Source organism: Musca domestica, unplaced genomic scaffold (genome assembly GCF_030504385.1).
Source record: "Musca domestica strain aabys unplaced genomic scaffold, Musca_domestica.polishedcontigs.V.1.1 6, whole genome shotgun sequence".
In the NCBI taxonomy this organism is placed as follows: Eukaryota; Metazoa; Arthropoda; class Insecta; order Diptera; family Muscidae; genus Musca; species Musca domestica.
Genome location: NW_026712363.1, coordinates 24,639,101 through 24,663,787, shown reverse-complemented (window position 1 = coordinate 24,663,787; position 24,687 = coordinate 24,639,101). Strand labels below are relative to the sequence as shown.

The 24,687-nt window shown below is 35.0% G+C and overlaps 1 protein-coding gene across 6 annotated transcripts in view; it reads left to right on the top strand.

Moving 5' to 3' along the window:
* LOC101892046 (SRSF protein kinase 1) overlaps positions 1–24,687 on the top strand; it is a 53,495-nt gene that overhangs the window by 19,703 nt on the left and 9,105 nt on the right. For 3 of the 6 annotated variants that reach the window (XM_020036646.2, XM_020036647.2, XM_020036648.2), the window contains 4 exons: positions 17,880–18,101; positions 18,168–18,619; positions 20,075–20,418; positions 20,980–21,462. In XM_020036646.2, the coding sequence (XP_019892205.2) occupies positions 17,880–18,101; positions 18,168–18,619; positions 20,075–20,418; positions 20,980–21,462 (1,501 nt within the window). Of the gene's footprint in view, positions 1–2,852; positions 2,997–3,579; positions 4,477–17,879; positions 18,102–18,167; positions 18,620–20,074; positions 20,419–20,979; positions 21,463–24,687 lie in introns of those variants that run through there. The other 3 variants (XM_020036649.2, XM_020036650.2, XM_011294113.3) reach the window with 2 other exon arrangements.

The window sequence follows — 24,687 nt, the reverse complement described above, 5'->3', positions numbered from 1 at the left end:
CTTGCTCTCATTCACGGGACTTTTGGTTATCGAACATTTTGTACTGAATGTTACTAGATATTGAGTTTACACACCTCAAAGAATGCACGTTCATAACATTGATAATTTCTCCCATGGTAAAATTAAGTCATTTCATTTGTCTGCATTTTCTGTAATTTACCTTGACAAATTTCACTGCATGAAAAACAGGTTCCCATCTCTGATTTCTGTACGAGTATGTACAATGAATTTTTACAAGGTGTATTTGGAATTTTTAAATATTTAATTTGACAATGAGTTGATGTCAAATGAATGATTTTGAAAAAAGTAAACATATGATTGATTGACTTTACCTTTTTAATTATACCATGGTCTCTCCATCGTGTAGTGCTTAAAAGTCCACATTTATAGCTCTGGTAATCCTTTTATATTGCTAAAAAGCTCAGGTTTATCGCTCTACTAGATCCGGTGAAGGCTTATTTAAAATGTCCACGTTTGCAACTATACTGGTTCTGGCAACAATTTTATGTTTATAGGTTTTTTTGGACTTGGTAAACAATATGAAAAAAAATTAAATGTTTCCATAAATTATTTTTTCTTGGGGGACAGAACCCAGATTTTTGATCCGAGAGTACGGGTTTAAGACCCAGGCTAGACCTGGATCCACTTACCCGATATAGACAAGTTACAAAGCTTATGAAAATTCCTCTCCAAAAAGTAGTCACATGATCGTTACAAAAGTTATGGTCAAATTACCGATTCTTTGGGACCGGATTTTTTATAAAATCCCCAAAAAGTCGAAAAATGTCCATTATGGGGGGTCAACAACATTTATAGCTGACACTCTTACCTTTCCAAAATGCTACAATTTGTACCTTTTTCGGGTCCAGAGATATGGGTCTTTCCACCCGAATAACTTGATTCTAATAAAATTATGTTTTATCCAGTTCAATAAAATTTAAAAAAAAATATTTTCCCCGAATCAGGGTAAAAATACCTATCACTGGAAAAAATCCAAAAAAATTGAAGATTTTTTACTAAACTGGTATTTAGAGAGCATAGAAAATCAGGCTATTGATTATATATCACCCACGCACAGCTTTGAACGACTTGATATCCAATACCTAACAGAGACATCGGGACACGCGACGCTCTACCTTTAAACGGTATAGCTGTCTATACTGATGGGTCAAAGATGGAAAGTGGAACGGGAGTTGGAGTTTACTGTGAAAGTCTAAGTATCCATAGATCCTTCAAACTAAACAACGACTGTAGCGTTTTTCAGGCAGAAATCTTTGCTGTCAGGAAGGCCATAAAGCTGCTGGCAAATAGAATCAATGAACTGGACGGACCGGTAATTCCCTTACAATCAAATCTATAGAAGTTCTCGAATGCAGGAATGCTCTGGAAAAGTCGTTTATCGAACTCTGTTGGGTCCCTGGACATGGCAACATATCTGGCAATGTATCGGCCGATTAATTGGCCATACGCGGATCTAAACCAGTAGATCTAGAGATTTAGAGCTCAGTGAAGCCACCCATATGCCACTTCTTCCAAGTACTGCATAAGCACTACCTTGAGAGATTTCAACGGATCTGGCTAACTGGAAGTGGATGTAATGTCTCCAAAAAAGATTTGGCAGCTGAACTCCGAATGGAGATCAAGATCACTCATATCCATGACGAAGCTGGACTTGAAGGCCATGAAATTCAAGTGGTGGGGAGGGGTGACGACACTGAATACTGCAGACTTTGTCAGGACGAGGAGGAAACTGAGACGGTGTAGCACTTACCAATTCCTATAGGAGTGAGACAGAGGCTAAGCAAATTCTGCCAGACTCGTCCTCCCTCTCCAACATCGAACCAGCGGTCATTCTTCAGTTAGCCAGAAGACTAAAATAGCTAAGGATGGCACGCTGATTACACCGTGGATGCAAACCTACTAACTTCCCTACTCTTTATTCGGATTCTCGCTTCTTGACTATCCGTTACTCGTTTCCTTCCCTTTTTCTTTATTCTATTCTTCTATTTTCTTTAAATTAGAATGAACACAATGGACCAATAGGTCTCTCTAGGAGTGGAGTGGTTGTTTCTACAACCGCGCATCCTATACTACAGATTGTAGCTCTCCGGATTCTTCTAAAAAAATTATAGGGCATCTTATCCTTGCAAAAATTAACCCTTTAAAAATTATCTTTAAGGATGACTAGCTCTACTAGTCCTTTTGGTCATTTATCTCCTTTTATATTATCTCAAAAAATTCCCGCCTATAACCCTCCAGGTATTTGTAAAAATATTCTTTAAACTCTTCATTTTTAGCTCCGCTATTCCTTGTAGAAATAATTGATAGAAATCTCTCCTGGCCCTCTTAAAATTTAAATTTAACCCCTGAGACCCATGTCCATTATTTGTATTGCAATGCACTTAACCCAATTTCCCTATAAACGCCATAGACAATTACCTTCCATTTTTTCCCCTCCATTCCATTTGACCCTGAACGGAAATGACTCATATGGAAAACTTTACAAAACAAATGCGACCCGACCCGATATGACACAATTTTATGATGAGATATTTATACGAAGTGATTTTGAACTATTTTTGAACGATAATTGTTGTGTGTGTGTGTGCCCATTCGCCTGGTTCTGAATTCAATGGTGATGGGTGGCAACAATGTCGCAGACAGCCAGAACAATGTTGGATGGACGGACGGTCGGATGGATGGACGGGTAGACATTCAAAGAAAGGAACTTTGTTTTGCTCTCTGGGAAATTGTTTTGAAACGTTGCGAGAGGGGATTGTGGCGGGGTGGGCGGCTTGGCTGGCGAATGCGAGTTCTTTTCTTTTTTTTTTTTGATTTCTGTTATGGATTATGGTGAGGAGTGTTCGCATTGTGAGTAGCATTCTAGTGCGAGTCCACCGGGCGATATGCTCATATGTTCGCACAATTTAACGACGTCGGCTGGGCACTAAGGAAGAGCAAAACGCTGGCCGTTTATAGGCTACGTTCATATTTTGGTATTTTCATATTTTTTTTTTTTTGTTTTTGCCCCGAATCCGAAAAAGAATGGACGCGTAGATTTTCGCTAGAGAATTTTGTGAAAGCGTTATGTAAGCGGTTTAATGGAAGTTCAATTCCAAAATAACGGTAAAAGAATAATGGTAACCTTTTCGAACGAGAGGAAACCGGAAAATTGAAGTGATGAAGATCGAATGATGCCGGTTAAAAATAACGAAGAAAACCGCTCGTGAGTGTTTGTGTGGCCGTGTGTGTGTGCGCCAGTTCTGCATGACTTGTAATGACCGTGAAAAATATTTTGAAAACGAAACGAAAAATATAACAACAAAAAAAAAAAAAATACAAAATTTAAAAATAATTTTTTTTTTCAATCGAAAATAAATTTTGAAACGAAAAAACGAACTATTGTGAAATTTAAAAAAAAAAATATTGATTTTTTTTTTAGAAAATATTGATATTTTTAGTAATATTTATAAATAATTGTTTTCAAAAAAAAAAAAAAAAAAAAAAAACGGAATGTTCTAAAATAAATAAAAAATAAATATTCAATAAATAAATATTACTTTTAACACAAAATTCTAGTGAAATAATGGAGAAATTGGTCTCTCAAGTACAAAGATTGTGGGAACAGTTTCAAAATCCCCGAAATTCCCGGGGATTTTGTGAAATATCTCAGAATTTCAAATCTCTACTAATACCGCCCGATGATGTGTGTCCCGTTGCGAGGGAGACACGCAGCTGGAAATATCTACCTCAACTATTGGAATATTATCATATTTTCGTATACTACCTAATTTGGATATGGCAGAGCCTAGTACAACTACAATACACCCTGAGGCAGTGGAGTCATCAATGGTCCGTAGTTTATGGCAGCTTTATCAAAATCCTCCAAAGTGATCCCATATTTATGTTTGCCCTAAAACTATGTGGGCTTTTGGTGTTCCTTTTCATCATGCGCTGGGTAAGAAGGGAGGTGAATAATAAATCCCACGAAGCTGCCACGAACAATAATGGCAAGGAGGGGGAAACTTCTGCAAAACTTCTTAATGGACGTTTGGCTGCCATGAGAACTCCTTCCACCGCCGCCGCCGCCAAAGAGCAGCTGACACCCCATGACATTATTTGTGAATTTGAATTTAAAACACCGGCAGAATTACGTGCCGCCGCCGAAGCTGTACAGGATGTCCAACTGGAAATGGAGGAGAAGAAACGCCGCAAACGTATTACCAAGAAACGCAAATGTGTCTCTGCCGGTCCCATACTCATACAAGTGCGACGTAAAAAACAAAAACCCAAATGGAAGGATACGGTCGATGCGGCCAAGGGTCCATATGCAGTGGCAATGCTGCCACCCGCCAAAGATCGTGAAATGTACTTACCGTTACGTTCCAAGCCATTGGCTGTCGTGGATCAAGAGCGTGGCATCATTATCAATCACATTGAACTGGATGTCGAGGAAACGGAAGTGTTGGCCTACATGTGTGTGTATATATAAATATTTGTTATTTTTTTGTTATTATATATTTTTTAAATCAGTTTTAGAATTGGGGAATTTAAAGTCAATGCGAGATGTTGACTATTCTAGATTTCTTATAACCAAAACGGTAGTATTTTCGTACAATATTTGGCAATATCGTTATGAAATGTATAGTGCATCTACATTATCCAGATTATGTAAATAATGTATCTACGTTGTCTATATTTGGCAAATAATGTATCTATATCCAGATAAAGTATCTACGTTATCCAGATAATGTGGAAAATGTATCTACATTGTCCATATAACGTGAATAATGTATCTACGTAACCCAGATAACAAGAATAATGTATCTACGTCATCCAGATAACGTGGATGATGTATCAACGTAATCCAGGTAACGGGCATAATGTATCTACGTTATCCAGATAAAGTGGAAAATGTATCTACGTAATCCAGATAACGGGCATAATGTATTTACGTTGTCCAAATTTCGTAAACAATGTATCTACTTTATCCAGATAACGTGAATAATGTATATACGTCATTCGGATAACGTGGATAATGTATGTACGTCATCCAGATAACGCGAATACTGTATCTACGTCATCCAGATAACTAGGATAATGTATCTACGTTATCCGGGTAACAAGGATAATGTATCTACGTTATCCGGATAATAAGAATAATGCATCTACATTACCAAATAATGCGGATAATGTATCTACATTACCAAATAACGCGGATAATTTATCTAGGTTATTAAGATAACGCGGATAATTTATCTAGGTTAGTAAGATAACACGAATAATGTATCTACGTTATACAGATAACGTGGATAATGTATCTACGTTATCCAGATAACGCGGATAATGTAACTACTTTATCCAGATAGTGTAGAAAATGATCTACGTTTTCAACATTTCTTAAATACTGTATCTACATCATCTAGATTACGAGGATAATGTATCTATGTTATCCGGATAAGAAGGATAATGTATCTACATTACCAGATAATGTGGAAAATGTTTCTTCGTTGTCCAAATTTCGTAAATAATACATCTACTTTATCCAGATAACGTGCATAATGTATCTACGTTATCCAGATAATGCGGAAAAGATATCTACTTTATCCAGATAGTGTGGAAAATTATCTACGTTGCCAAAATTTCTTAAATACTGTATCTACGTCATCCATATAAATGTAAGTACGTTATCCAGGTTACGTTGGAAATGTATCTTCGTTATCTAGATGTTATGTAGACAGCGTGGATAATGTATCTACATTATCCAGATGACATGGATAATGTATCTATGTAATTCGGATAACAAGGATAATGTGTCCACGTTGTCCACATGACGTTAATAATGAATCTACGTTATCCCTATACGTAGATGATGTATCTACGTTATCCAGACTTGTAGATAATGTATCTACGTTAACTACATATTATGCAGGTGATGAGAAAAATGAGTTTTCTGTCTGTAGTATCTATTACGAACTTCAAATACCAAATTTGAAACAATTCCGGTTAATAATGTCGCTTAAATCATCAAAATGCCGATTATCGGGAGGGGGCTATACGAAGACGTGGACCTACATGGCTCATTCTATGTCTTGGGATTTAGTATTCATTACGAACTTCAAATACCAAATTTGAAACAATTCCGGTGAATAATGTCGCTAAAATCATCAAAATACCGAATATCGGGAGGTACCATTATATGGAGATTGTGTCAAAGCGTAGACCTACATGGCCCATTTTCAATATCGAAAGTCCTGCAGACATAATATACATTTGAGTAAAATTTTATCAACCTACTTCATTTTGTTCGGAAGCTAGAGTGATTACCACAGACGGGTAGATGGACGAACATCGCTTAATCTACATAGAATATATGTACCTTGTGGGGTCTAAAATGTATATTTCGAGGTGTTACAAACCGAATGACAAACTTAATATACCCCCATACAATGGTGGAGGGTATAAAAAATCAGCGTCAAATGCTCTGAGGACTTTCTTAAAAGAATAAAAATCAACGTTTATGACTATTACTTAACTAATGCACGCCCTTCTTATGATAGCAAAACAAAGACCCTTATAGATCAAATAGAAAAAAATCTAAAAAAATCAAGTTAATAGTTCTCTTTTAAAAATGTTGTTAACTTATTCCAAAATCCACATTAATAATCATTTAAAAAATTGTATTAAAAATTCCATGTCTCTAATTCTAAATCATTGCTTGAAATATTCTTAATATTCTACAATTAAAAAATAAATCTCTCCATTTTTTTTACAAACAGATAAACAACTCACGTGTCCTTGTTCAAAGCTATTAAAAATTATTTATTCTTTTAAAGTAATATTTATCAAATATTAATGGAATTTTTAAGCCATCGAACGTTATCATGCATAAAATATTGCCATTACCTGAAGAATATGAAAACATGATTTATTTTTATACCCTACAACACTATGTGTTGGGGGTATTATAAGTTTGATTGGGCCAGAATTTATGTAACACCTCGAAATATTGGTTTCCCATATAGGATAGTATATATGGATCTTCCTAGCTCGCCGAGCTGAGTCGATCTAGCTATGTATGTCCGTCCGTCCGTCTGTCCGTCTGTCCGTCTGTCCATGTTAATTTGTAATCACTCTACAGGTCGCAATTATGGCCCGATCCTTACGAAATTTTGCACGAAGGTGGGGTTAGGGTCAGAATAGAACCCTATTTCTTTTGGAAATGATCGCCAAATGTTTAGGGGTTGAAATGGACCAAATACTGAAAAAATGTCGAATTTTGCAGTAGCTATACAGGTCGCAATTATAGACCAATCGACGCGGAATTTCGCATGTAGCTAGAGTTTAGGGCGGGGAAGAAGCCTACCAATTTGGGTGGTCATCGAATAATATTTAGCGGGTAAAATAGACCATATCTTTTGTGTTGAAAAAATTCAAAATTTTTCATTAAACCGTGAATATTTTAAATCCCGGCGAAATCACAAAGCCATGACAAGGTTACTTCTGACCTTTACATTGATGTTAACATCCAACAAAACGGATATATAGCGACATATATGTATATCAAAGAAGATATGCTTGAAAAATCTCTTATACGTCGAGAACGGCTGAATTGATTTCGACAGTTCTCATTAATTCAGAATGGCCTCTTAGCAGTAAAGAAAAAACGTCTGAAAAAATCGCATAAAAATATCTCTCTAAAGATGAAAATATTGATTTTGTAAAATTTTCTCTTATTTTTTTTTAATTTTGTCATATTTTTTTTGGCATATTTTCATTTTGAATTAAACATTTGTTAATATTTCTACAGCTAACAAAACTAAGTAGTTAGGATATCAGGATATCATATACAGATCGCATTTATGGTCCGATCCTTACGAAATTTTGCATGAAGATAAGATGAGGGTCAGAATAGAAGCCTACTCTTTTTGGAGATGATCGCTATATATTTAGGGGTTGAAATGGACCAAAAACTGCCAAATTGCCAGCAGGTCGTAATTATCGCCCGATCCTCACGCACATTTGAATGGGGGTTACCGGACATTGCAAAGGCCAAGCAGTTTCGGATGGCCATCCACAAATGTTCAATGTGTGCAATAGTTTGCCAACTTTTGTTGACTAAATACGAAAATGTCTATTCCAGCGACATCTACCAATAAATTGGAAATGTGCAAATTCGTTTAAGTTGGTATTATCCGACAATTAGAGAACGAAACATGATGGTTTTCTTTTATTATTTGTCACAATATCTTGTGGAGTTCTTTCGAGTATTTCGCCTATATAAACTGTATGGTTTATTATAGTGTTGTAGGGTATTCAACGGTCGGCCCCACTCGACAGTAGCCTTTGCTTAATTGTTTTTTATTTCAACTCTGATTTAAAATTCCAACAAAATGTCCTTTCCAGAATGTGCTGTACAAAATTGGACTTGCAAGTGCAGTTGCATGTGCATGTGTGTGTGCATGACACACACAGTCATCGGCACACATCTGAAACATGCATGCATGCATGCACTCATATTTCTATACTAATAAAGAAATTTGTTTTTGGAAACGCATTTGTAAATAAGATGACCTCATGAATTTCGTTGAAGAAGCAGCAGCAGGGGGGTAAATAACCGTTATTGTTTTCCTTTCATAAATGAGTAAAGCACAATAGAAATGTTTTATTCAAAGAGCAAAAGAATGTGGCTATGAACGTTTATGAAACTAGTTGATTCTGACACATAAAATAAACTTAAAGAGTGTACATTAACACATGTGTGTATATGTGTGATAATGTTGGTATGTTTTGGAGCAGGGCCAGGCAAAAGTAGATAGGTGTGCCTTCAATGAGCATAATTCTCTCCACAGAGTGGAGTCCACACTCACAATCAAAACCATTTGAAAATGGAGAGTAAATAACGTACGTTCATTAATAGTTAATTCTCATCTACACTCTTGCTAAAATAGGGAGTGCATTTAAAATTAAAATCTACATTGCATCTTTGGAATTTTTTGAGCGAGGTAATCTCCGGAAAGATTCTTAAGATTATACATATTTGCGATATATATTTTTTAAATTGTAGTCGCTAATTATTTTTAGTTGAAAAATTTATTGCTCTCCGAAAATTCCGTGACAACTCTTAAAAAATACGAATATTGTTCGGAAAATTCCTTTTTCTTTACTAGCAAGTGCCTGCTACTTCAGCGTCAGCGAAAACTCAACCTTAATATTTAGAATAATTTTAAGAATTCGTGTTAGGCCTTTTCATTATTCAAAATACATACATTTTTTTGACATTTCTATACCCTCCATACTATGATGGAGGGTATAAAAATGTCAAAAAATGTTTGTTTTATTAAGTTTGTCATTCAGTTTGTAACACCTCGAAATATACATTTTAGACCCCACAAAATATATATATTCTTGATCACCATAAAATTCTATGTCGATTTAGCGATGTCCGTCCGTCTGTGGAAATCACACTAGATTCCGAACGATATGAGGTAGGTTGATAAAATTTTACTCAAATGTTTATTATATTTGCAGGAATTTTGGTATTGAAAATGGGGCATGTAGGTCCAGATTTTCGTATAGCCCCCATATAATGGTACCTCCCTATTTTCGGTTTTTTTGGTGATTTAAGCGACATTATTCATCGGAATTGTCTCAAATTTGGTATTCGAAGTTCGAAATGGATACTGCAGCCTAAAACTGAAAATTGTCTGTACAGGTTCACGTCTTCGTTTAGCCCTCACATAACGGTACTTCCCGATATTCGGTACTTTGTTGATTTCAGCGACATTATTCACCGGAATCGTTTCACATTTGGTATTTGAAGTTCGCAATAGAGATTACAACCTATAACAGAAAATTGTCTGTGCAGGTCCATGTCGTCTTATAGCCCTCATATAACGGTACCTCCCGATATTCTGTATTTTGATAATTTAAGCGATATTATTGACCGGAATTGTTTCAAATTTGATATTTGAAGTTCGAAATGGATACTACGGCCTATGACAAAAAATTGTCTGTGCAGGTCCACGTTTTGGTATAGCCCCCATATAACGGGATATATCACCCCTATTATCGCTATTTGAGGTTCGTAATAGATGCTACAGCCTATAAGAGAAAATTTTCTGTGCAGATCCACGCCTTCCTATAGCCCCCAGATAAGGGCACCTCCCCATATTCGGTATTTTGATGATTTTAGCGACATTATTCACCGGAATTGTTCTAAATTCTGTATTTGAAATTCGTAATGGATATTGCAGCCTAAGACAGAAAATTGTCTGTTCAGGTCCACGTTTTGGTATAGCCTCCATATAATGGTACCTCCCTATATTCGGTTTTTTATTGATTTTAGCTACATTGTTCACCGATTTTTTTTTTTAAGTTTCGCATTTGAATATTGTAATGGCTTATGACTAAAGATGCCTATACAGGTCCACGTCGTCGTAAACACCCTGCTATAACGGCTACATTCGGAATTTTTAAGATTTTAACAGAATTTGTTAACGAATTTAATTTTTTTGAATATTGCCAGATTCGTTCCAACTGATGAACGATATTTAACGTTCAGCCTGGGCGAACCTAAAGCTTGTTTACTTTTTTTTTTTCAAATTTTGCAAAATATAGTTCGGAAATTCGCCAAAAATTCCTTCAAAAATTCTTCAAACATTTCATTTATAGTTCTCCGAAAATTCTTAAACAAATCTTTAAAAAAACCGTATATTGTTCGAAAATTTCTTTATTATGTATTTTTCTTTATTAAATAATTCAAAAAAAAAAAAAAGAATGATTCCAAATCCTTCAGATAGAAGACCTGAAAGTCTTCACATAGAAAAAGATCAAAAGGTTTTCCCATAGAAGAAGACCAGCAGGCCTTCTCATAGAATACCCAAAGGTCTTCTCATTGAAGCAATCTTTACTAACTTTAGAAAGTTCAATTGAAGTCATTTTACTACCTTGGCTCCCAAATCCCCACCGTACTTTACTCTGCTATCGTTTGTGTTACAAATAAAAATCAATAACCTAAACCACAAAATAACGACGAACAAAAAACCCACCTAATATTAATTTGCGTGATTGCTGCTGTTTGCTATTGACTTTGAATAATGTAAAATGTCACTTTGTGAGTAATTTTCCATTCTAAATATAGAAGAGGTAAATAAAAACCAATTTTTATGGAAGTTCATGTAAGAGTTTGGATAGAAATATGAATAAATAATTTTTATAATAAAAAAAGCAAGACTGCAAGAAGGAGTGAGTAGACATGGATGGTATGGTACAATAATTACAATGTAAATTTGAAAAACTTAACCCTAAAGCTGGAGTCTTCTAACCTCAAATATGCCAATAACAAATGCAACAAGTTGTATTTGTACCCTACACCACATAGGCGTAGGGGTATTTTGTCTTTGTGCATTTGTTTGTAACATGAAGGAGGAAGCGAGATAGATCCATAGTTACTTTTCAGGATCTTCATAGAATCACTTTCTGAGTCGATTTATGCATGTCAGTACGTCTGTCAGTGCGTCCATCTGTAGGTCTGTCTGTCCATGTATTCTTGTGAACAGAATGCAGTTCGAATTTACTATTCGATTGAGATGAAATTTTGCAAACAACATTTGTTTGGCCCAAGGACGAATTCTATTGAAATTGGTGAGAATCGGTTCAAATTTAGATATGGCTCCCTTATATATCCTCAACCGATTTCGGGTTAATTGTGCACCAAATAGCCAATATAAGTCCAAATGACCCGATTTTTGGTACATCCCACCGAATTCAGTCTAGAAGCAAGTACATCAAACTTGGTGGAAATCGGTTAAGATATAGCTATAGCTCCCATATTATATGCTTCATCCGATTTGGTGTTTAAGTCCCTCACATTCGTAATATGCGCTTCACAGGAATGATATTTGGAAATACCTCGGCCAAATTCTTTCAAGATCGGTTCAGATTTGGATGCAGCTCCCATATATAACTTCAACCGATTTCGGGTTAATTGTGCACCAAATTGCCAATATCAGTCCGAATGACCTGAATTTTGGCACATTCTACCGAATTCAGTCTAGAAGCAAGTACATGCAATTTGGTGAAAATCCGTTCAGATATAGCTTAAGCTCCTCTCACATTCGTAATATGCATTCGACAACAATATTTGGTACCAAGTATCTTATATCCTTGCCAAATTTTATCGAGAACGACTAAGATTTGGATATAGCTTCCATATATATTCTTAATTCAGAATTGGATATGACTCCCATGCATTAGTTCCATCTGAAACTAAATTATAACTGCTCAAAAGCCAAATCTTGATAGGTGATATGATCTACTTCAAATCAATTATTTTGTCACGAGAGCTCTTCTAAATTTTTCCATAGAACATGAAATATTTAAAGTCTTAAAAATAGATCATATCAACTGAAACCACAAATGATGGGTCAAAATCTTAAAATTTCTAACCACAGACATTTTTTGGAAGACTTGTTAAGAATTGGTTTAAGAACATAAATCGTTTTTCGAAGAATATAAAAACCAATGTAAATAGGTTTCGGGCTGCGTATGACTTATATTTGATGTTAACGTTGATACTCATACGCACCAGCGCACTATGGGTAAAAAGCATGATTTTTTGGCATAAAGTCATTTTTTTGGTTTCATATTTTGAAATTTAACTGATTTCCTAAATGTAGATACCCATATTAGAAAAAAAAATGTTTAATATCAATACGGGTGGCAACCCTTTTTTGCTGGCGAGCTTTTAAAGTCAGCTGTTTGAAAGTCACTTTGTTTTGGTACAACTGGCGGTAAAGATCAGCTAAGTTCAAGTGCTTCTGATTTGACAAAATTGAAAAAAATAAAATGTGTAATTATGGAAAACGTTAGTGCAGGTATGTACAATTAAGACGAGGTGCCCTTTTTGTCATAATTGTCTGTTGTTGTAATACTGTGAATTGTTTCGTTTATGTATAGCTTTATATAAAATCTATAAATTGTAGTTGTGTTCCGTGGAGTGTAACTTGTGAATGGCAAAGCATTGCAAAAAGGTATAAATGCCAAGTTATTAACAAAAGTGTGTTAATTAATGAGTAACTAGCCTTTTTTGTTCTATTTTGTGCCAACACGTGTTTTGCAGATAAACATGTGTTTGTCCATGCAGCGCTTATTGAAATTTGGGGAAGCAACAATCGCTCAGAAGATGCACTTGTGAAATATGTGTTACAGAATATCAATAATATCAGTTTAAATGAAGACCAAATGCGTTTGATATCAAAACAAGTGAAAGATTTTGTTAATTATATAAAAAAGCATTTGCCAAAGTGCATCCGTAAACTAGAGCGATTTAAAACTAAACATTCAAAATGGCTTAGCAAAAGTATAATTATGGTAATGAATGAGCAGTATGTTTCTCCAAATCATCATAGCCGATCGGCCAGATCGGCTGTAAAGCAGCTACATGAAATAGTGCCCCAAATCATATGAAAATTCGTAGGTCATCTTGGGGGCATAAAAATGAATACAAATCAAATTTCAATTCAATAGCTTCATAAAAAAAAGTTGGGTCAAATCGGCCAGATCGGCTGTAAAGCAGCTACATGAAATAGTGCCCCAAATCATATGAAAATTCGTAGGTCATCTTGGGGGCATAAAAATGAATACAAATCAAATTTCAATTCAACAGCTTCATAAATAAAAAAGTTGGGTCAAATAGGCCAGACCGGCTATATAGCAGCTACATAAGAAATAGTGCCCCAAATCATATGAAAATTGGTAGGTCATCTTGGGAGAATAAAAAATGTATACCAAACAAATTTCACTTCAACAGCTTCATAAATAAAAAAGTTGGGTCAAATCGGCCAGATCGGCTATATAGCAGCTACATATGAAATAGTGTCCCAAATCATATGAAAATTGGTAGGTCATCTTGGGAGAATAAAAAATGTATATCAAACAAATTTCAATTCAATAGCTTTAAAATTAGAGTTTATGCCAAAATAAACGTAAAAAAACCCATAGTGCTGCGGTCAACTAAGTAGGAAAAATAGGGTATTTTAAAACGCTCATAACTCCTTAAATATTGACATTTCGGGGTTTTTAGCTAGGTTTTTCATTGAGATATTTAAAGAGGAAAAATAGGGTATTTCAAAACGCTCATAACTCCTTAAATATTGACATTTCGGGGTTTTTAGCATGTTTTTTCATTGAGATATTTAAAGGGGAAAAATGGGGTATTTTAAAACGCTCATAACTCCTTAAATATTGACATTTCTGGGTTTTGAGATATTTAAAGAGGAAAAATAGGGTACTTTAAAACGCTCATAACTCCTTAAATATTGACATTTCGGGGTTTTTAGCTATTTAAAGAGGAAAAATGGGGTATTTTAAAACGCTCATAACTCCTTAAATATTGACATTTTGGGGTTTTTAGCATGTTTTTTCATTGAGATATTTAAAGAGGAAAAATAGGGTATTTTAAAACGCTCATAACTCCTTAAATATTGACATTTCGGGGTTTTTAGCATATTTTTTCATTGAGATATTTAAAGAGGAAAAATAGGGTATTTTAAAACGCTCATAACTCCTTAAATATTGACATTTCGGGGTTTTTAGCATATTTTTTCATTGAGATATTTAAAGAGGAAAAATAGGGTATTTTAAAACGCCCATAACTCCTTAAGTATTGACATTTCGGGGTTTTCAGTGAGATATTTAAAGAGGAAAAATAGGGTATTTTAAAACGCTCATAACTCCTTAAATATTGACATTTCGGGGTTTTTAGCATGTTTTTTCATTGAGATATTTAAAGAGGAAAAATAGGCTATTTTAAAACGCTCATAACTCCTTAAATATTGACATTTCGGGGTTTTTAGCATATTTTTTCATTGAGATATTTAAAGAGGAAAAATGGGGTATTTTAAAACGCTCATAACTCCTTAAATATTGACATTTTGGGGTTTTTAGCATGTTTTTTCATTGAGATATTTAAAGAGGAAAAATAGGCTATTTTAAAACGCTCATAACTCCTTAAATATTGACATTTCGGGGTTTTTAGCATATTTTTTCATTGAGATATTTAAAGAGGAAAAATAGGGTATTTTAAAACGCTCATAACTCCTTAAATATTGACATTTCGGGGTTTTTAGCATGTTTTTGCATTGAGATATTTAAAGAGGAAAAATAGGGTATTTTAAAACGCCCATAACTCCTTAAGTATTGACATTTCGGGGTTTTCAGTGAGATATTTAAAGAGGAAAAATAGGGTATTTTAAAACGCTCATTACTCCTTAAATATTGACATTTCGGGGGTTTTATCATGTTTTTTTCATTGAGATATTTAAAGAGGAAGAATAGGGTATTTTAAAACGCTCATAACTCCTTAAATATTGACATTTCGGGGTTTTTAGCATATTTTTTCATTGAGATATTTAAAGAGGAAAAATAGGGTATTTTAAAACGCTCATAACTCCTTAAATATTGACATTTCGGGGTTTTTAGCTAGGTTTTTCATTGAGATATTTAAAGAGGAAAAATAGGGTATTTTAAAACGCTCATAACTCCTTAAATATTGACATTTCGGGGTTTTTAGCATGTTTTTTCATTGAGATATTTAAAGAGGAAAAATAGGGTATTTTAAAACGCTCATAACTCCTTAAATATTGACATTTCGGGGTTTTTAGCATATTTTTTCATTGAGATATTTAAAGAGGAAAAATAGGGTATTTTAAAACGCTCATAACTCCTTAAATATTGGCATTTCTGGGTTTTTAGAATGTTTTTTCATTGAGATATTTAAAGAGGAAAAATAGGGTATTTTAAAACGCTCATAACTCTTTAAATATTGACATTTCATGGTTTTTAGCATGTTTTTTCATTGCGATTATTAAAGTGGAAAAATAGGGTATTTTAAAACGCTCATAACTCCTTAAATATTGACATTTCGGGGTTTTTAGCATGTTTTTTCATTGAGATATTTAAAGAGGAAAAATAGGGTATTTTAAAACGCTCATAACTCTTTAAATATTGACATTTCGGGGTTTTTAGCATGTTTTTTCATTGAGATATTTAAAGTGGAAAAATAGGGTATTTTAAAACGCTCATAACTCCTTAAATATTGACATTTCGGGGTTTTTAGCATGTTTTTTCGTGGAGATATTTAAAGAGGAAAAATAGGGTATTTTAAAACGCTCATAACTCTTTAAATATTGACATTTCGGGGTTTTTAGCATGTTTTTTCATTGAGATATTTAAAGTGGAAAAATAGGGTATTTTAAAACGCTCATAACTCTTTAAATATTGACATTTCGGGGTTTTTAGCATGTTTTTTCATTGAGATATTTAAAGTGGAAAAATAGGGTATTTTAAAACGCTCATAACTCTTTAAATATTGACATTTCGGGGTTTTTAGCATGTTTTTTCATTGAGATATTTAAAGAGGAAAAATAGGGTATTTTAAAACGCTCATAACTCCTTAAATATTGACATTTCAGGGTTTTTAGCATGTTTTTTAATTGCGATTATTAAAGTGGAAAAATAGGGTATTTTAAAACGCTCATAACTCTTTAAATATTGACATTTCAGGGTTTTTAGCATGTTTTTTCATTGCGATTATTAAAGTGGAAAAATAGGGTATTTTAAAACGCTCATAACTCCTTAAATATTGACATTTCGGGGTTTTTAGCATGTTTTTTCATTGAGATATTTAAAGTGGAAAAATAGGGTATTTTAAAACGCTCATAACTCCTTAAATATTGACATTTCGGGGTTTTTAGCATGTTTTTTCGTGGAGATATTTAAAGAGGAAAAATAGGGTATTTTAAAACGCTCATAACTCCTTAAATATTGACATTTCGGGATTTTTAGCCAGGTTTTTCATTGAGATATTTGAAGAGGAAAAATAGGGTATTTTAAAACGCTCATAACTCCTTAAATATTGACATTTCGGGATTTTACCATGTTTTTTTATTGCGATTATTAAAGAGGAAAAATAGGGTATTTTAAAACGCTCATAACTCCTTAAATATTGACATTTCGGGGTTTTTAGCGTCTGACTTCATTGAGATATTTAAAGAGGAAAAATAGGGTATTTTAAAACGCTCATAACTCCTTAAATATTGACATTTCGGGGTTTTTAGCAAGTTTTTTCATTGAGATATTTAAAGAGGAAAAATAGGGTATTTTAATACGCTCATAACTCCTTAAATATTGACATTTCGGGTTTTTTAGCATGTTTTTCATTGAGATATTTAAAGTGGAAAAATAGGGTATTTTAAAACGCTTATAACTCCTTAAATATTGACATTTCGGGATTTTACCATGTTTTTTTATTGCGATTATTAAAGAGGAAAAATAGGGTATTTTAAAACGCTCATAACTCCTTAAATATTGACATTTCGGGGTTTTTAGCGTCTGACTTCATTGAGATATTTAAAGAGGAAAAATAGGGTATTTTAAAACGCTCATAACTCCTTAAATATTGACATTTCGGGTTTTTTAGCATGTTTTTCATTGAGATATTTAAAGAGGAAAAATAGGGTATTTTAAGAGGAAAAAATAAATCGAAAAGGATTTGTATTTAGGAAAGCACCAACCTCACACCTCCAGGTGTGTCGAGCTTGTTTGGTGCCTACCGTAGTCTGAATAATTTTGGTGTCGAGTAACTTGCTTTTGCTATTTGAATTATATTCAGAGTCACTCTGCAGAAGGTTATGGAAAAAAATCTTTACAAAATAAATATTAACTCCTATTTTCGTTTCTGAATCACCTCTGGACTACCTTGCAAAACTATCCATTTTTTAATTTTTTTGTCTCTCTTATATAAATTCTTGAGACTATAAATTTTTCTTCCCCAAAAAAAAAAATCTAAAAATAAAAATCATCCGTTTTTATTGCAGATCTGAACCTCGTGGTACTTTAAGCACCACCGATGAAATATTTCCCGATTCACCCGACAGCAGTTTATACGGCTCGGATGAGGAGCAGGAAGATGCGGCCCAGTATTGTCGCGGTGGCTATCATCCGGTGGTCATTGGTGATATATTTGATAATCGGTTTCGAGTTGTGCGCAAACTGGGCTGGGGACACTTTTCCACGGTGTGGCTATGTCGAGATCTCAAGTAAGCCATATAAGATAAATATTCCACAATTCGCCTCCACATGATTTCCCCCTTTTCCTTTTGCAGAGAAGAAAAATACGTGGCCCTGAAGGTGGTGAAGAGTGCCCCACACTATATTGAGACTGCAGCTGATGAGATACGCCTCCTAGAGGCTATACGTGATGCTGATCCATTGGATGTGAAACGTGAACGTATCGTACGTTTGCTCAATCATTTTACGGTGCGCGGTGTGAACGGCGTTCACACGTGTCTCGTCTTCGAGGCGCTGGGCTGCAGCCTGTACAAGTTGATCGTGAAGAACAACTATCAGGGTTTGGCTTTGGCCCAGGTGCGAAATATCATCAAACAGGTGCTGGAGGGTTTGGACTATTTGCACAGCAAATGTAACATCATACACACGGACATTAAGCCGGAGAATATTTTGCTCGTCATCGATAATGCGGCAGCTATGAATCAACAAATCGATGATGAGATAACCAGTTTGCGCATCAAGGGGGTGGATTTTCCAGATTCGTATAGTAAGTAGAAATTCGGAAGCAGATAGTTTAGAGATTTTCTTTTTTGGTTGAAAAGAAAACTTTGATAGGCAAATAAGAGGATATAGATTTTTCTGTGACTGGTACGCGAGCACAAACCTTGACTGTGGGCCTAACGTGCGTATGATTGACATTGGATGATATATAAATACTTATACGCCCTGATGGCCAATACAATAAAGTGTCCGCCATTTTTTTAAACACTCCACCATAGTATGGAGGGTATATTAAGTTTGTCATTCCGTTTGTAACACCTCGAAATATACATTTTAGACGCCACAAAGTATATATTTCTTCATCAGCATAAAATTTTATGTCGATCTCCGTCCGTCTATCCGTCTGTGAAAATCACTCTACTTCCGAATGAAATGAAGTAGATTGATAAAAATTTTACTCAAATGTATATTATGTCTGCATGACTTTGGGTATTGAAAATGGGCCATGTAGGACCACGTTTTGGTGTAGCCCCCACACAACGATACCTGCCGATATTCGGTATTTTGATTATTTTAGGGACATTTTTCATCAGAATTTTTTCAAATTTGATATTTGAAGTTCCTGACGGATACTACAGCCTAAGGCAAAAATTGTCTTTGCAGTTTCACCTCTTCGTATAGCCTGCATATAACGGTACCTCTCGATATTCGGCACTTTCTTGATTTTAGCGACATTATTCAGCGGAATTGCTTTAAACTTGATATTTGAAGTTCGAAATTGGTACTACAGTCTAAGACAGAAAATTGTCTGTGCAGGTCCACGTCTTCGTATAGCCCCAATATAACGGTATCTCCCGATATTCGGTATTTTGATAGCACCCCACATAACGGTACCTCCCGATATTCGGTATTTTGGCGATTTTAGCTACATTATTCACCGATTTTTTTTTAAGTTTTGCATTTGAATATTGTAATGGCTACATTCGGCATTTTTAAGATTTTAACAGAATTTTTAGTGGATTTTATTGTTTTTTAAGAATTTCCAAATTCGTTACAAATGGTGGAGGTTATTCAAAATTCGGCCCGGCCGAACTTACAACTTTTTTACTATTTTATATATCATTTGGGGGGATGGGGGTAGGTGTTTTGGTCACAGAAAAACAATTTACTTGTCAGAATGAAGGAAATTTGCTAAAACGTTTGATCCCGAAAATATTCCCAATTTGAGTGAATTTTTATTTAAAAAAATTAATTCATTCTATTTCGTCCCTCTAATCTCTCTTCTTACATTTTCCTCTCGCCCCTTTCCAGTAAGGGGAGGGGAGTAGGTGTTTTTAGTCACAGAAAAGAAAATACTTTTCAGAATGACGGAAATTTGCTTATACGTTTGATCCTGAAAATATTTTCCAGTTAAAATTCAATTTTTAATTTGTATTGAAAAAAGTATTTTATTCCATTAATTTTCCTTTTAACCCGGCATTTTCCTCTCGCCTCTTTCCAGTAAGTTCGATAGAAAAACAAACGAAAACCCGGGCCAAATGGCCGCTACAGAACATCGAAATGAATGCAGCCAATGTAACCAATACAAATACAGCTAATAACTCTGCCTCATCGACACCATTGCCACCGCCGTTGGGTGTGGCGGGTAATAATTTGAGTGGCGACAAGGAGGACACCTCCTCCATTGCCTCGAAATATTCTAGTCTAATGGGTGATAGCATAGATGGCGGTAGTAGTACGGGTGGAGGTGGCAATGGCGTTGGTGCCAACACAAATGCCAGCAATTCATCAACAACTGGAAATATAAATAATCGTTTTAGGGCTGAGAAGAAAATCACTGCCAAGGTAAGTTAAATGGGGAGATTTTTGGGCAAATAGCAAAAAGAAATAAGGGGAGGGAGGGGAGTAAAAAGGAGAGAAAATACCCTTTTTACTCCTTTCCGTATTTGTAAAATATATTTATAGCAAATAAATACCAAACACAGAAAGCTTGTTTGTTTGTCAGATTTGTAATGAGTTTTTGAATTATTTTTTTTGGTTGAGTTTCGTTTTTTTTTTTTGAATTTGGTATTCTTTTTTGTATTTTTTTTTTATTTTTTGGTTTCTTTTTTCAATATATATATTTTTCTCAATACATATATAAATATTTTATGTAATATTGCACCCTACACTCAATATATATTTCTATGAAACAACCAACAATAATTATTCTTTCACATAACAAATCTTAAATGCAAAACCAAAATACCACAATTCAAAAATCCAAATCAAACTAAACTGTAAATTTTACAACAACAACAACAAAATTGTAAAAATTTTCCCCTTAACTGACCTTTCACCACAATTCACCTCTAACGCACAAATATGAATTTGAAAATCAAATCAAACGAAACAAAACAACTCCAGAGCGAAGAAGTAGAGCTCATAGATGAAATGGAGAGAACTGTAATGAATCGAGGACAAAATGGTGGTGACGGCGGCTCTGAAGATACCAAGTCAGGCGCCATTATGGATCCAAAACTCAAGGAGACCTCGCCAAAATCATTGGCCAATGATGAGCACAAATCAGTTGGTGGTTTGGTAACAAATGAGAGCTTAAACTCCCCACCCACAAATACTAATAACAATAATAACAACAACAACAACACCAGCACCACCACCTCTCCACTTAATTTAAGTGAACCAATATTGCCGGCAATGGCCAATAAACCACCAACTAACCTAAGCACAAGCACAATAGAATCTGCAACAACAACAACATCGGCAGTAACAGTCACAATATCCCAACAAGAAACATCAACAACAATTTCTGCAACTGCTGGCCCAGCAGTCACAACTACAACAACAACAACAACAGCAATGAATGCATCACCATCATCGATATTAAAGGTAAAGGCAAAAAAAAGTTGCACCACATTCAAAATCCATAAACCTCTCTTGCAACCTCTGTCGCCACCCCATGCCCTCTACATCCACTTCTAACTGTTAAAATATCATCATCATCATCACCATTCCCAACAAAACAACTCTTCATCAAATGCCACAATAACACCGGCCAAAACCGGCTCAACAACAGGAATCTTAAGTCTTGACAGCAACAATACTCAGTTACTCTCACTCACTCACTCAATCACCCACCACCCACTCTCTTATCTCTGTATCAAATGCATCACCATATTACGTATGTGTTTTTGAGTTTTGGGGTGTCCACAGCCCCATTGATGTGACCCAGTAACTGACCACTTCACATATTCGATGTTGCCTACACCCGCCACATTTCTTCCCTTCCCCTTGCCCTCTATATTTGAACCAGTTATTCCCATTATCAACAGCCATCAGACCAAACCATTATCATTGCAATTTTCATGATTATCTCGGCAGTTATACTCTTGTCTTTTGTTGTTGTTGCTGCTGCTGCTTTTTTCTCAATCATCATCACCGCCATTACATACACATATACATGCATATCTTTGGTCTAGTCAAACAAATGCAAACATCAACAATCATTCATTTTTAGAACAAAAAACAGCAAGCAAACAAACTATAGATGAGAGTACTCTCTCAAAGTGAATGTATCAATGAGATGAGTGTGTGTGTGAATGTTTTTTTACAGTATTCTCTTTTTTTGTAAGGCAGCTGTATGCATATGCAGTTGTGTGCGAAAAATGTAGTTACACTTCGCTTAATTAGAATAGTAGCAGATTATTGGAAGTCCCTTGGCATAACCTATTTCATATAGAATGTCATTTAAGGAGCGTAAAATTCTAAGTCGATTTAATGAGGTCCGCCTGTTCTTCTGTCTGTCCGTCTGTTGTAATCACATTATCTTTTAAACGAATTGAGATAGAAGGCTAAAATTTTGCACACATGTGTATATTTTGCCAGTTACTTGCTAGTAAATGGGTCATGTCGATCCACGTTTTCGTATAGACCACATATTACGTTACCTGCCGATATTCGGTATTTTGATGATATTAGCGACATTATTCAATGGAATGGTTTCAAATTTTGGATTTAAAGTTCGTAATGGGTATTACAGCCTATGACAAAAAATTGCGTATGCAAGTGCACGTTTTCCTATACCCTACATATAATGTTACCTCCCGATATTCGGTATCTTGATGATTTTAGCGATATTATTGACCAGAATTGTTTTAAATTTCGTATTTGAAGGTCCTAATGGGTACCTATGACAAAAAATTACGTACGCAGATCCTCATCTTCGTATAGCCCCCATATAACGGTACCTCCCGATATTAGATATTTTGATGATTTTAGCGACCGGAATTTTTTTCAAATTCGGTATTTGAAGTTCGTAATGGATTCTACAGCTTAAGACAGAAGATTGTCTGTGCAGGTCCACGTTTTCGTATAGCCCCCATATAAAGGTACCTCCCGATATTCGGTATTTTGATGATTTTAGCGACTTTATTCAGCAGAATTGTTTTAAATTTGGTATTTGAAGTTCGTAATGGATACTACAGCCTAAGACAGAAAACTGTCTGTGCAGGCCCACGTCTTCGTATAGCCTCCATATAATGGTACTTCTCGATATTCGGTGCTTTGATAATTTTAGCTACATTATTCACCAGAATCATTTTAAATTCGTATTTGAAGGTCCTAATGTGTGCTACAGCCTATGACAAAAAATTGTCTGTGCAGGTCCACGTTTTGGTTTCAAGTTTCTCATATGAATATTGTAATGGCTTATGACAAAAGTTGCCTATGCAGGCCAACGTCGTCGTATAGACCCTTATATAATGGCTACGTTCGGTATTTTTAAGACTTTAACAGAATACTTAACGGATTTTATTTTTTGAAAATTGCAAAATTCGTGGAGAGTATTTAAAGAACTTTCAGCTTTTTTACTTGTTAATTCCAGAATTGCTGATTTGGAGCTACATAACTCCAGCCTTCCTACAGGTTTTTTTACCGAGTATTTTTAAGGAATTTTTGGAGCCTTCCGCTGGGACTATATGATTTTTAAAGACATATAGTCGTCAGGGATATAAGAGCTGATTTTTAACGAATTTGTGAAGTCAGGGCTAGATTCGACTTCCATAAACTCGGATATAAAGAAGTCTCGTATACAAGAAAAAAAACTGCAACAAAGTCAAACGCCTAATTTTTTCATTTTTTTTTTTTTTAATTTATTGAATGAAAGCAAAAAATGTCGGAAATAGCATCAAATTTTAGAATAAGTTTAGATTTAATCGAATTGGTCACCTTTGGCACGAATTATGGCCTTCAAACGGCCAACGAAACCGTCACACGCTGCCCGAATGTTGCTCTGAGGTATTTTGGCCCATTCCCGGCGAAGCGCTGGCTTGAGGTGATCGACACTTTGGTATTTGTGACTGCCATCCTTGCTTTCCAAAATACTCCAGAAACAATAGATTTTGGTGTCCATTGTGCGGTGGAAATGAACCAAGGAACCTCTTTCTTTCCGTTGCAGTGTAAGTTCTTGCACTTTTTGGAATTTCAATGGCTTTTCCCCGAGCTCATATTCGATATTTGCCGAATGGAACATTGCGATATGTTCAGCTCACGGTATGCGATAGGTTCTTTACTTTTCGAACCATTTCTGCTGATGTTGATGTTTTCTTCCGTCCACTTCCTTGACGTCGGGCTACACTACCAGTATCACGGTAACGAGCTGGAGTGCTCTAACTATAGCCACTTATGGTTTTCCAGCCAAATATAAAGAAATCACCCTATTACACTTGAATTCCATCACGAATAACTTTTTATCTGGAAAATTCTCACCAAAATGCTTTTGTATGCTTGTAAACAATGTAGTGTGCTGTCACTGAAATAACTTTAATAGCTGTCTGACGAGTGGCTTAGAAATGATAACAGTTTGAAGTTGGTTGCATTTTTTTCATCTCACCCTGTAGACCCTAATATAATGGCTATATTTTAGTATTTTCAAGAAATTTAAGAAGTCTTCCGCTAGGACTATATGATTTTTAATGACATATAGTCGTCAGCGATAAAAAAGATCTGATTTTTAATGAATTTGTGAAGCCAGGGCTATAGAGGTCGATTTCCAACGAATTTAAGTTGTCAAATAAAAGAGTAAATTCGACTTCTATAAAAGCGGATATAAAGAAG